Source organism: Oreochromis niloticus, linkage group LG23 (assembly GCF_001858045.2).
Source record: "Oreochromis niloticus isolate F11D_XX linkage group LG23, O_niloticus_UMD_NMBU, whole genome shotgun sequence".
Classification (NCBI taxonomy): domain Eukaryota; kingdom Metazoa; phylum Chordata; class Actinopteri; order Cichliformes; family Cichlidae; genus Oreochromis; species Oreochromis niloticus.
The window spans coordinates 3,085,243-3,098,938 of NC_031986.2; the positions used below are offsets into that span (position 1 = coordinate 3,085,243).

General features: G+C 39.3%; 1 protein-coding gene across 2 annotated transcripts in view; it reads right to left on the bottom strand.

Moving 5' to 3' along the window:
• Positions 1 to 7,411: 7,411 nt before the first annotated feature.
• Positions 7,412 to 13,696, bottom strand: part of prkx (protein kinase X-linked) — a 41,337-nt gene continuing 35,052 nt past the window's right edge. For both annotated transcript variants that reach the window (XM_005463659.4, XM_005463658.3), the window contains 2 exons: positions 12,316 to 12,393; positions 7,412 to 11,504 (listed from right to left, as the gene is read on the bottom strand). In XM_005463659.4, the coding sequence (XP_005463716.1) occupies positions 11,379 to 11,504; positions 12,316 to 12,393 (204 nt within the window). In that variant the 3' untranslated portion in view covers positions 7,412 to 11,378. The remainder of the gene's footprint in view (positions 11,505 to 12,315; positions 12,394 to 13,696) is intronic.

Here is a 13,696-nt window from a genome sequence, read left to right on the forward strand (position 1 = left end):
ATGGAAAACTACAAACTGCACGTCTCTGAAGAAGTCTTTGCTCACGCAGACCAAGAAAGTGTTTTTGTGCATTCACATGTAATGCCAGAAGTATAATCTATTTTGCTTAGAGAGAGCTATGCACAATGAATAGGTGAGGTTGGCAGCTCAATTTCCACCTCAGTCAGGAGGTGGCCTTAATAAAAATAACTCACTGCTGTCTTTGTGTGTGTTAAACACACATTTAATGTGCAGTTTCATTCAAGTGCAGAATCCAACACTATTCATTATACCCTCAGGATTTCAGTTTTCCACATGCAATAAAAACAGGAAAAGTCCTTATGAATGCGTGTCAAATCAACAACAGATAGTAACCGTTACTCGTGCTGTTTCAGAAATCCACAGAGAGAAATGAAAATTCAGCCCACTCTCCTGAAATAGTCACATATCTACAGTTACATATAATAAATAAAGGGAGAAATATAGTTCAAAGTGTAGATGTATGCATATTTTATTTTCATAATTTCTAAACAACTGGTACTGCTCATTTGAAAACTCAACTACCATCAGTAAAGGTATCAGTAGACAAACAGAATTTTATAATATACTTTAGTCTGCACAAATTTACATTGTTTGCATATGAAAAGTGACAACGCATTATTTAGCTTCAGGTGAAATGTTATAAAACCATGTGTGCAGACATTTATTAATTAAAATTGAACCCTAAAAGCTTGTAATTCTATAAGGGTTCAGATTTGGTGGAAATCTCTTTTCTGTGTGAGCCACACACACAGGCGTGGCTGGTTTGTCTATAATGAACTAAATAAAATAAATAAGACTTACAGCACAGCTTCAGATCCAGGTGAGAGCAAAGCAAAAGGAAGTCTGTGTCCAGTACCAGCTGTATTCAGTCTGAATATTGTTATGAATACAGATCAGTTTAAGCCTTTTATTGGTCTGTAAATTCTGTTTCATAGATTCATAGATTGTGCTGTCACCCAAAAGTTCAACGTGAGAGAGGAGGACAGAGAGGGAGAGAGCAGGATGAGGACAGCAAAGAGAGAGAGACAATTAAACATGCTGGAGCGGACATGTAGTCAAGGTGAACAACAATGGTAAATGCTTCTGTTTTGCCCATATTCTTTGATGATGATTGTTTTCTCCCAGTGTCTAGCTCACAGCCGACTCACTAGCTCTTCACCTGTCCCTCCTGCACTTTCCTGGCTCAGTGTGTTAGGTGTTAGGTACTCCTTGGGCTCCTTTAGCAGTAATGATACTTGTAATAAATGTAGCCTATTTGCAGCTCTGGAGGCCAGGATCATTGAATTTGAGACTCGGCTTTGCACCCTTAAAGAACCTGTAGCTATCCAGGCCCCTGTACCTGGTGCAGCCGGGGGAAGCGTAATGGGTGGTTCTGTTCTGAGACATGTGAAGCCAGAGACACCAGCAACCATAGTCAGTTGTTTTCCAAGGGCCAGAGCAGGCGACATTGAGGGAAATTTATTTTTTATAGCAGCAATTTTTCACACCAGCCTATTAATCAACCAAAGACCAAGACAGACTTTTAATTCATTTGAAAGCCTGATGCTTAGCCTCGTCCACCCCAGCTGTAAAACTCAGAAACCAGTCTTACTTGTTATCATCTATCGTCCACCTGGGCCTTACACAGAGTTTCTCTCTGATTTCTCAGACTTTTTATCTGATTTAGTGCTCAGCTCAGATAAAATAATTATTGTGGGTGATTTTAACATCCATGTAGATGCTAAAAATGACAGCCTCAACATGGCATTTAATCTGTTATTAGACTCAATTGGCTTCTCTCAAACTGTAAAGAACCCACCCACCACTTTAATCACACTCTAGATCTTGTTTTAACATATGGCATAGAAACTGAACATTTAACAGTGTTTCCTGAAAACCCTCTGCTGTCTGATCATTTCCTGATAACATTTACATTTACAATAATTGATTACACAGCAGTGGAGAGTAGACTTTATCACAGTAGATGTCTTTCTGAAAGTGCTGTAACTAAGTTTAAGAATATAATCCACCCACTGTTATCATCTTCAATGCCCTGTACCAACATAGAGCAGAGCAGCTATCTGAACGCTACTCCAACAGAGGTCGATCATCTTGTTAATAATTTTACCTCCTCACTACGTACGACTCTGGATACTGTAGCTCCTGTGAAAACTAAGGCCTCAAATCAGAAGTACCTGACTCCGTGGTATAATTCTCAAACACGTAGCCTAAAGCAGATAACTCGTAAGCTGGAGAGGAAATGGCGTGTCACAAATTTAGAGGATCATCATTTAGCCTGGAGAAATAGTTTGCTGCTTTATAAGAAAGCCCTCCGCAAAGCCAGAACATCTTACTATTCATCACTGATTGAAGAAAATAAGAACAACCCCAGGTTTCTCTTCAGCACTGTAGCCAGGCTGACAAACAGTCAGAGCTCTACTGAGCCAACCATCCCTTTAACGTTAACTAGTAATGACTTCATGAACTTCTTCACAAATAAAATTCTTATCATTAGAGAAAAAATTACCAATAATCATCCCACAGATGTAATATTATCTACAGCTACTTTTAGTACCATTGATGTTAAGTTAGACTCTTTTTCTCCAATTGATCTTTCTGAGTTAACTTCAATAATTAATTCCTCCAAACCATCAACGTGTCTTTTAGACCCCATTCCTACAAAACTGCTCAAAGAAGTCCTGCCATTAATTAATGCTTCAATCTTAAATATGATCAACCTATCTCTAATAATCAGCTATGTACCACAGGCCTTCAAGGTGGCTGTAGTTAAACCTTTACTCAAAAAGCATCTCTAGACCCAGCTGTCTTAGCTAATTATAGGCCAATCTCCAACCTTCCTTTCATATCAAAAATCCTTGAAAGAGTAGTTGTCAAACAGCTAACAGATCATCTGCAGAGGAATGGCTTATTTGAAGAGTTTCAGTCAGGTTTCAGAGCTCATCACAGCACAGAAACAGCTTTAGTGAAGGTTACAAATGATCTTCTTATGGCCTCTGACAGTGGACTCATCTCTGTGCTTGTCCTGCTAGACCTCAGTGCAGCGTTCGATACTGTTGACCATAATATCCTATTAGAGCGATTAGAACATGCTGTAGGTATTACAGGTACTGCACTGCAGTGGTTTGTATCATATCTATCTAATAGACTCCAATTTGTACATGTAAATGGAGAGTCCTCTTCACACACTAAGGTCAATTATGGAGTTCCACAGGGTTCAGTGCTAGGACCAATTCTGTTTACATTATACATGCTTCCCTAAGGCAGCATCATTAGAAGACAGCATAAATTTTCACTGCTATGCAGATGACACGCAGCTCTATCTATCCATGAAGCCAGGTAACACACACCAATTAGTTAAACTGCAGGAATGTCATAAAGACATAAAGACCTGGATGGCCGCTAACTTTCTGCTTCTTAATTCAGATCAAACTGAGGTTATTGTACTCGGCCCTGAAAATCTTAGAAATATGGTATCTAAGCAGATTCTTACTCTGGATGGCATTACCTTGGCCTCCAGTAATGCTGTGAGGAACCTTGGAGTCATTTTTGACCAGGACATGTCCTTCAACGCACATATTAAACAAATATGTAAGACTGCTTTCTTCCATTTGTGCAACATCTCTAAAGTTAGAAATATCCTGTCTCAGAGTGACGCTGAAAAACTAGTTCATGCATTCATTACTTCCAGGCTGGACTACTGTAATTCATTATTATCAGGATGTCCTAAAAACTCCCTGAAAAGCCTTCAGTTAATCCAAAATGCTGCAGCAAGAGTCCTGCAGTCCATCTTATCTTAATGACCTTGTAGTACCATATCACCCTATTAGAGCACTTCGCTCTCGCACTGCAGGCTTACTTGTTGTTCCTAGAGTATTTAAAAGTAGAATGGGAGGCAGAGCCTTCAGTTTTCAGGCCCCTCTTCTGTGGAACCAGCTTCCAGTTTGGATTCGGGAGACAGACACTATCTCTACTTTCAAGATTAGGCTTCAAACTTTCCTTTTTGCTAAAGCATATAGTTAGGGCTGGACCAGGTGACCCTGCAATAGACGTAGGCTGCTGGGGGACTGCATTAATGCACTGGGTGTCACTATGTGTTCATAGAGCTCTCTGCACTGAATAACACTTGTTATTAATCTCTGCCTCTCTTTTTGTTAAGAAATAATACTTTTTCCTCTGTGCTTGGACTCAGTTTCTCTTTTTGGTAAAATAACTTTTCTAACTTTGGATAAAACCTTTTCATATGGTAATTAGGATGTAGGAGTATCCCACAGTTTAATAACAGGCCAATTATTAAACCCCTTTCTGAACCAGTGAGGCTTCAGATGTCATCAGTGATGTCACTTACCCTTAAAGAAGCATGCCTTGATACAGGCTTCATAAAAGACCTCCTGAATTTCTCAATACATGCTGCAAAGCCTTGGGACAGTTCATCCCATCACTTACTAGCAGTGTGACTGCAAGACTCAAACTTTTTTGTAAATAGCATTTAAATAATAAGAGTGAATATTTAGACACAGGAGCAAGAAGCCTTTAGCTGGAACCCTTTTTCCTCTCGTTTAGCTAGAGGCTTTTGTTTGTCCTTTATTTTCCGTTTAGGAAAAATAGGAAATGTTAGAGACTTTAGTTTGTTTTAGTATTTCTCACAACTCAAGCCAATAACTTGCAGCTTAGCATGTTCAGTTTTTTTGCCGTTGGCTTCCTTCGGTGTGGTTGGAGTGTCATCACTTAAGAGCCAAGCAAACTGGAATTCCAGACAAAACATGACTCACTTTTCTATTGGAAACATAACAGTTCATGAAACACTGCGTTCAGCACATTAAGTCCACTCCTACATTTGGATCTAAGAGATCGAATGAGGAAATTAAGACTAAAGTAACTAAAGTAGGATTAGGCTTAAAGAGTTATAGAACAACATAGTCACACCTTTGCTGAAAAACATTTGGACTGATTGTCAGATTGGCTAATGGCTTCATGAGGAAACAAAGTACCACCACCAACTCTTTTTGTCACAAAGTTTAATTCTCAATGGACACACTCAGGATCAACCACCTGCATCAGTCCTACAGCAGCAGTAGGAGGGTAGCAGCACACGCTGGCAGCTGAAATGACACTGAGAGCTGCTCCAGTCAGCAGCACACATATTCAGTCTCTAAGGAATAAGTAGCAATACGACTCAGCGTTTACTCATGACTTTCCGTCTCTGCCACAAGCAGACTAAATCTGCGGTCAGAACCATTCCTATGGTACTTATTCAGTAATAAAGTCATTCCTCAGTTATGCACGAGAAGAAAAACACTTACCTCTTCAAGCTGGAGTTGTTGAGAAACTCTCTTAACAAGTTGTGGGAAATTCACTGCAACAGTCATCATCATTGATTTACTTGCTGCTCCAATCTTTAGAGACTTCATTTAAAATTTTAATGAATAAAACAGAACAAAAAAACTATGAACTGTAAGTTATTTGATTAAAGGCAAATGTTAAAAAACTGGAATTTTGGACTACTGCGCTCCCCAGTCTAAGTACTAAAAGAAGAAACGATGTACTGAAGTATCACATACATCCATGCACTCTGAAAATTTTGAAATACAGTATGCTGTATAATGCAGTGCAAAGGCTTTCCATTATACTGTACTAACACCTATATTAGCAAAGGAAGTCAATCAGTATTCACTGTGGGCAACATTTTCTGGTCTGTCCAGCCATTTACGTGAAAAGGGAAAGACCATGAATCGAGGAGGGGGCCTAAGGGTACATCTGTCACCATCTTACAATGCTGTGATTGCAGCCACTCCCCAACTCTGTGAGCGGTACTCATGGCCATTGATCAGCGAGCTTTGATCAGTGGTTGTTCATCAATGATCACGACAATTTGCATATTAATAATCAAGAAACTGACCTCACAGCGTGTTTGTCAGATGTGTTAGTTTCAGTCATTAAGCAAATGTCCTGTTTATAAGATTGGAAACCTGCAGTCAGCTGAGACTGAAGAAGATGCTTGGATGAAGGACGAAACGTCCCCTAATGTCAACTCAGGAAGTTACCGTCATGGCTATGATTCAATAAAAAACAACAAACAGGTAGTAGTGCAGGAGACAGCCAAAATGCTTATAACATATAGGGAACGCTGATTCCTTTGTTGTGTAGGCTTCACAGTTTATATCAGAACACAAACTAATGTACTACAAATGAGCTCGACTGGATTTCTATTAAGACTGGAGCTTTTCTTCCTTTACACTATGACAGTGTTCATGCTATGACAAATATGCCCCACAACATGTGTGCATACATCACACATACCAGCCGTAGTACCATAATGTCTCCAGTTGAGATTCTGTAAGAATGTGATAACAATAAATTGCAGTACCTTGCTTCCTTTATTTTGTCTTGAATCACCGAAATGTGAACAACCTGAAGAAAGGATGAGGGGACTATAGCGTTCGACTCTTCTCAGCACCAAAAGAAATGGCAGTTTTGTCAACATTTCTGTTGTCATCAGTCTATATTTCCAAGGACTTACTTAGAAAGAACTCTTCCAAGTAATAAGTTGTAACAGAAAATTCACACATTTAACAATCCTGCATCCTTAAAGTTCACGCACACTATAACCAGACATAATGTTTTATAAGATAATTGCTTTTTTCAACTACTAAGAAAAAACAAATGTTATGATGCTCAGTTAAACTTTTCCATCTCACTACAAAGCTTGGCTAGCATGGCAGTAGCATCCCGTCTGTAGAAGTAACCCCTCCATTTCTCTTCTGTGGCTCTAACACAATCCTCCTGGTTTGTCCATGTTTACTTTCATGTACGGACATGTTTCAATGACCAATTTCTATGCATATGGACACCTATTAATATTACTGCAGGAATGGTTAGGACCAAGGAAAAATATGACAAGAAAACACTTATTAAACAATTTAATATTTTCAATCAAACTGGAGTATGTGTGGAGGTGGTTTAGAAACGGAAACACTGACTCTATGTTGTCTGCTTTGTTCTAAATGGATGCTGGTATCTCCTGAGTGGGCTGACGGTATATTTTCATGAAAGCCTGGACCCGAGAAACTTCAAACATCAATGAAGGCTTCACTTCCCAAATGTCAGATTTACATTTTGTGAATGCAAAAGGTTTGCTTGACTACACAGGCAGGCGACTGACCTTCAGAGCCTGCTGGGTGACTGAAGCACACAGCACAGGTGAGTGTAAAATAAACCAAGCAGGACATAACATGCTTCTTTATCACCTCCACTTGTTTCGACAGTTTAAAACTTCACTCAGGCTTCAGAGTTAAAGGTATAACTAGAATTCAAGGAAATGAAAAGGCATTGCTACGTACTGGGTAGAAAATAATGCATATTTGCTCCAGAAAACATATTTCCAAGACAAAGGTTGACATTTTAAACAATATATTGCTGTGTAAGACACAATGTCCCTGGACTGGACAGAACAACATGTACACTCCTCGGGTAAGAAAACAAAGCTTGAAATGCAGCAGGAGTACAGCAAAGCAAAAAACATGTGAATACAGATTAGTGTGACACTTCAGGCATTTTAAAGCATGCGGACATTTCCATTTAGAAAACCTACTTAACAGGACACACACAGCTCTCTGTAAAATGATGCCCATAAACAGCATAATTCAAATCGTACACTCTGATAAGCATCAAGACAATAACATAGAAATGTCAACAACACATTTAAGCTCAGGTGATTACAGCACAGGCTTCAACATGCAGCCAAAACAGCTTCAATGCTCCTTGTCGCCGATTCTTGAATTTTCTGGCATTGTCCTCGAGGGTGGACACTACTTTTAGTGTTGTCTAACAAGTGGACGTGTTAAGATCTGCTGACTAGGAAAGTCAAAGAATATGATCCTTATCATTTTAATCCCAATCAAACCATTCACTGAATGGGAGCTCTGAGTTAATTTGCAGTGGTCCTTCGCTTTAATGGCCTAACAGAGCTGCTGGGTTTCAGGAGTTTGGGTTTTCATTCATCCATAGTTAACAGACTGCATAAATAAAGTCTGTCACTGAATCACTAAGAGTCTCCTTTAAAAGGTCTACCTCAGAATTCATCCATGTGTGATAATGTTCTGGAAAACCTTCAGTAGACTTATGTGGAGTCTTACAGATGGCCTCATGTAGTGACCTGACTGAGTCTGAAGGATCTAAAGTTAGATTTCAGTTTACTGAAGTTAAATCTCTGATGTATCCACTTATCTTGAGGACTCATTCACAGGAAGTAGAATATTTTATTTACTTTAAATAAAAAAAATGTAAGCAAACATGCCATTTTATAACTGCAGTGAACAGGTGATGCAGGGGACAGGTGCTCTCTGCCTGACAGCAGGTCTCAGGTACTCCAGACACTTGGATCCAATCATTTTCTTATCAGCTTATCTAATTTAGAGTTGCAATGTCTGGAGTCCACTGCAACTGACATTGGACTGATAAACAATGAATAAGTCATCTGCAATCTTGAACTCAGAACAGCGGACTTTCGTCTACTTCTGTAAGGTACTGAACCACATAACGTCGCTGTTACGACAACAGAGAAGCAGCTTTGTTTGTCTGTGTAACACAGAAGTGCAACAAGAAAAGCTTACCATCATGAGATATATGGCTGGCCAACAGCTCCACTATTCTGGTATCCTTCTAGCTGTTTGGACTTTTACAGACCTACGTGGACATGAGATGGTATCTTGGCCTTATCTTACAAATGACTCTTGCTAACTCATTTCAACAGGAGCTACTTTTCACCTTTAAAATGTGTTTTTAAAATGTCTTCAGGGTGTGCCACAAGCTCTGGAACAATTTAAGTTGTAAAAACAAAAACAGTAATCTGAAAAAATAAGAAAAAACTTTAGAAAACTTTAATTTATAGAGAGAGTGTGGCTGCAGCTAGATACAAATAAATGGATGAGGAAAACCTGTGTAATAAGGACATTGGGTGATTGTTTCTGCAGTGAGACAGTTCACCCAGAGAGAATTGATGCTGGAGCCATCAGTTCATCTAAACAAATTCCAGTCAAAGCCATTGATAGGCTAGGATGTTTCAAAGGTCCAGTAAGGTTGTGTTCAGACCAACATTTGCACTGTGAATTAGGAAAGATAATTCCATAATGTTTACAAAACAGGATACAGATACAAGGGACGAATGAAAGAATGAAAAAAGGAAAATACTCTTATGTCATCCACCAAGGCAGTCCAACGGACGGTTGCTAATAAAATACAACCCCTCTGTCGTGTAATCCATCTGAACAAACATCATGGCTTCCATCAAAGTGTTTAGAAATTTTTCACAACAGCCTATAAGGTCAACATTCAAAGTGGAGTCAGCCAGTGATGTTTGACAAGAGTTCAACATCCCTTCTAGTTCATCCTAGAGGTGTTCAGTAGGATTCAGGTTCTCCAACCATCCTTTTATGGAGCCTGCCATGTGCATTGGAGGCATGGAAGAACACTGTGCCCATTTTAGTTATAATGAGATGGATCCAACTTATAATGAAGTACGAGGCACAAAACCCATGATAAACAAGGTTTATTTTGGAAGGTTGATATTGTTGTGATATTCAGCAAGCGAAAGTTCACAGAAATGCTAATGAATACTGACTGTACTGAATGCTAAGAATGGGAACTGATAAGAATTTAGCATTATCAATATCACTTATTGATTTTCACTGGCTCCGCTTTTAGAGTCATCACCTTCACTAAGCAGCACATCAAAGACATTATATTCGTTCAGAGTAATTGCATGCTGTGCGATCAGTGCTGGGGTCATTACTCAAAAATACATTAGTCAGAACACTGTTCTTAAAAGCAATGAAGTACTTTAGTTTATTGTTCCCAGGAGAAAGTCCTTTGTGACCTGAAAAGTATCATCTTATAAGCATTTAATAACATAAACCTGAGGCTACAGTCCCAGCACACACCAACACAAATCCCTGTCCTAAGGAGGACACAAATGTGATCCTTGTCTTAGTATTTAGGTATGAACATGAAGCAAAGATGAAAACCAGCACAGAGACTTTAACGCGATCGCCACGGTGCCTCTACTTTAGAACCATGAACAGGTAGAGATGAAGGCTTCATCGCTGGCTTCGATACCGGTTAATGTTCAGGGTCTGACTGCTGGGCTGGCGTCAGGATTCACTATGCTTTAATTTAACTCTGGGTTCTTGGCTAGCTTAGCGTTAGCATGCTGTGCTGTCTGTGTAAGTGCCTCCAAAGAGCTGATATTGTGTTAGCGACATCATCAACAGCTGTTTCTGTCCTGGACACACTTTCCTTTGTACCATTGCACTCTCATGGTTTTGTGCAATAAAAATAGCTGTGCCACCTCATCGGCACATGAACTGAAATCCGCTGACTGTAGTGCAAGTGCAAGGGGATAAGCAGGGTTGATAGGCAGGCAGACTAACTATATCTGGGAACTGGTTCTTATCGAGAATTTAGATTCCTATCCCTACCAACTGCACATTCACTCTGTACTGTGATGCACTAAATGAGGCTCTTACATAATATCCTTGGCTTTAAGTAAAATATGACAACAAGAATGAAAGTGAGTGAGGTGAATGGGCACAAGGTGCAGCAGAGCACCTGCAGAGCAGCTGTGGCTCTACAGTAATGGCAAAAACCTTGGGCTGTGAAGAGACCTAACGCAGAGATGTTAGACAGCTTTACATTATTAGATGTGACAACAGTTCAGTGGTATGTTGCCTCCAACAGCACCTCACATGTTCCAAGTCCACTGTACTTTGAATTCCATTGACACAGCACAGATTTCAAATGTGTAGCTGCGAGACATCAAACAGTGATGTAAGGCACTTTCTTTACAAGTGCTACTGGTCACGCTTTTTCTATCCAAGTGTCTGACTACATATAGAATAAGTCATGTCATTAATGACTACTGATCAGAAGACTGTTACAGTATCAGTCTGAAGTCACATTAAACATGACTACATGAACATTTTAAAAAGAGAGAAACTATAAAACACGACTATATAAAAAGACCTGATTTTTTTTCTGTTTTATACCCAGAAAGTAACAGTCTTTTGGTTTCAAATGAACCAGATATTTTTGCATATGAATGGGCTCAGAGAATAAAAACAAAAAATAAAATAAACTCAAAGTAGCAGATAAATAAAAGTATAAAAAGCTAACCATTTCTTTAGTTTCATACATACACGTCACAGCATCTGTCCTTTGGAAGTTCATTATTACAGATAAGATGCAAATCCCCCAATTTGATAAATAAGTGTTTTCTCCAACAGAGTACCTGTAATAGTAGTTTTACAATGTGTGTTGTTAGTTATCCACATAAATCAATCAATTAATAAATAACAGCTGAGGGATCAGAAGTTTTTGAAGACCTCCAAGTCTTTCTGGGCCACAGGAGGGTCTTTCTTCCAGTCATCCTCTGGGTAAACATCAAAGTTGGAGGTGTCGCCCTCATGGGAAACTTTAGGAACTATAGGAGGCTGGAAAAAAGAAGGAGGAACGTGTTAAATGGAGGTGTGAAACTGCAGGGCAACGCTAGTGAGTATTCACAAACAGGCAGTGTTCTCAATTCATTCAAAGTCTGATCCATAAACATCCGGACAGGGACACAGGCTAAATAGTAATGGAGGAATTTCATTTCATTTCGACGTGTCGTCCCTTGAAGCCACACAGAGGGTGTAGAGCTAGATTGTTTCCTAGTGTTTCCTCTTGACTGCATCCTGAAATCCTCTGTAGTTACATTCCTGAAGCCACTTCTCGATTGTATATTTCCACATTCATCTCCACTCAGCTAACTGTCTGAAAGATTTTTCTCTTTGCGTGGTTTTCCCTGAATTCTGTAGTTACTGAGCTCACCACAGCATTTCGTCTGTAAAGAGCGAACCCGACAGACAATCGAGCAGTTTTCACCATGTGTCCTGTAGCTTTGGTTTTTCCATTGACATCTCTTTGGATTGCAAATAGTTTGCAAATGCAAAGATATCATTCTGCTGAATTTGCCATTAAATAATTAAGAAATAGAGCAAAAAAGTCCAATTACTCTATGAACCTGTAGAAACTGAAGAAAACAGGAATGTCTGCAATTCCTGAAGTTGTAAACGTTTTGTGAAAGTCCTTGAATGAAAGCTCAAAGTCTGCAATTCATTATTGCATCATTTGAAACCATTGGTGTAGCAGCGTACAGACGCAAAATTGTGAAAATGATTCTAATGTCCAAAATGTAACCAGATTTTTTACCATCCTGATATGAATGTAGGTGAACAGGTGAAAAATACACCGAATCAAACCCACCTTTAGTTTCCTCAGAGGAACGGCCTCCCAGTCAATAGTTTTAAACCATCGGTGCTTTTTCACGTCGTCTGCTCCATTCTGAAACAGACAGCACGTACACATACATAGAGTGCTGGGAATATGTATTTGCCCCCTTTCCTCATTTCTCAGTTTTTTGCATATTTGTCACACTTTATTTTCAGTCGCCTGAAATATTGTTCAACGAAAACCAGAGTAAATGCAAAATGCAATGTTTAAATAATGATGACAGAAAAATGCGAAACAAACCTCGCCCCCGATACAGTAACTGTAACATTTTGTTACACCCAGGAAATTCCAGCAGTTGTAACAAAGTAAAATGTTACAGTTACATCTCATATTCATCGCTTCTGATTTTTTAATCTTTATAGAATTTTGAAGTGTACTAAAATCACAAAATGATGACATTATTATTAATCCACACATTCAATAGTCAAATAAAATTAAAGTGAGGCATTATTAAAGTTTTGAAATGAAAAAATAGGACTACACATTGTCAAAAGGAAATGGTAAATTAGTGGCACTTTTCTACTGTGAGCAGTCAAAGCGCTTTATACAACTCGCCTTATTCATCCATTCGCACATGCTCCTTCTATCCAACAGTCACACTCCAATGGAGGCATCAGAGCAACTCAGGGTTATGATCTTGCCCCAAGATAATATTCGGCCCGTAGACTGGAACAAACAGGGGTCAGGTGACAGGCTCTACCTGAGCTACAGCCAAGTCTACACCAAGGTCATGATTTACAGAAACAAACCACCAGCAGAACCTAATTTATTTCTCTTTTTTTCAGAAAAGCACAGCATCACCCATATTTTTTTGGCGGGGGATCAGAAAATTGAAATAAGAATTAAACTCCAAAAGTGCACCAGCAGGAACTCTGATAGGCCAGGAACAATACGCATCTCCCACTAATATGCCACATTTGACCAATCAGAGCTCCTGCTGCTGCTCTGTGCAGACTGCACTCAACTGAAATTTGACCTACTTGACTTTCTCAGTGCATGTGTCTGCGTGAGTGAGGCGAAGCCGTGCGAGTGCACTGACCCAGATGAGGCTACAGCTGGCCCGCAGTGTGCAGCTGTAGGCTGATGTCTCGACTCAACAAACAGCAGGAGCAGATAAATCAGCATTTGTTTTGTCCCTGAGCTTAAGACTGGTTTTTTCATATCACCCAGCTGAATTTGTCAACTTAAGATGGAGGTAAAAAACACATTTTGAGGCTTTTAATTTGAAAACATTGTTCAAGAACAAAATTGTCAAATCAGTAGCAAAAATATAAGAAAAAAGTTTATCCATCATCGACCAAGATTATTGGGGACTTGAATGTTTATTTGACAAACATAATTTTTTGGGCAAAAG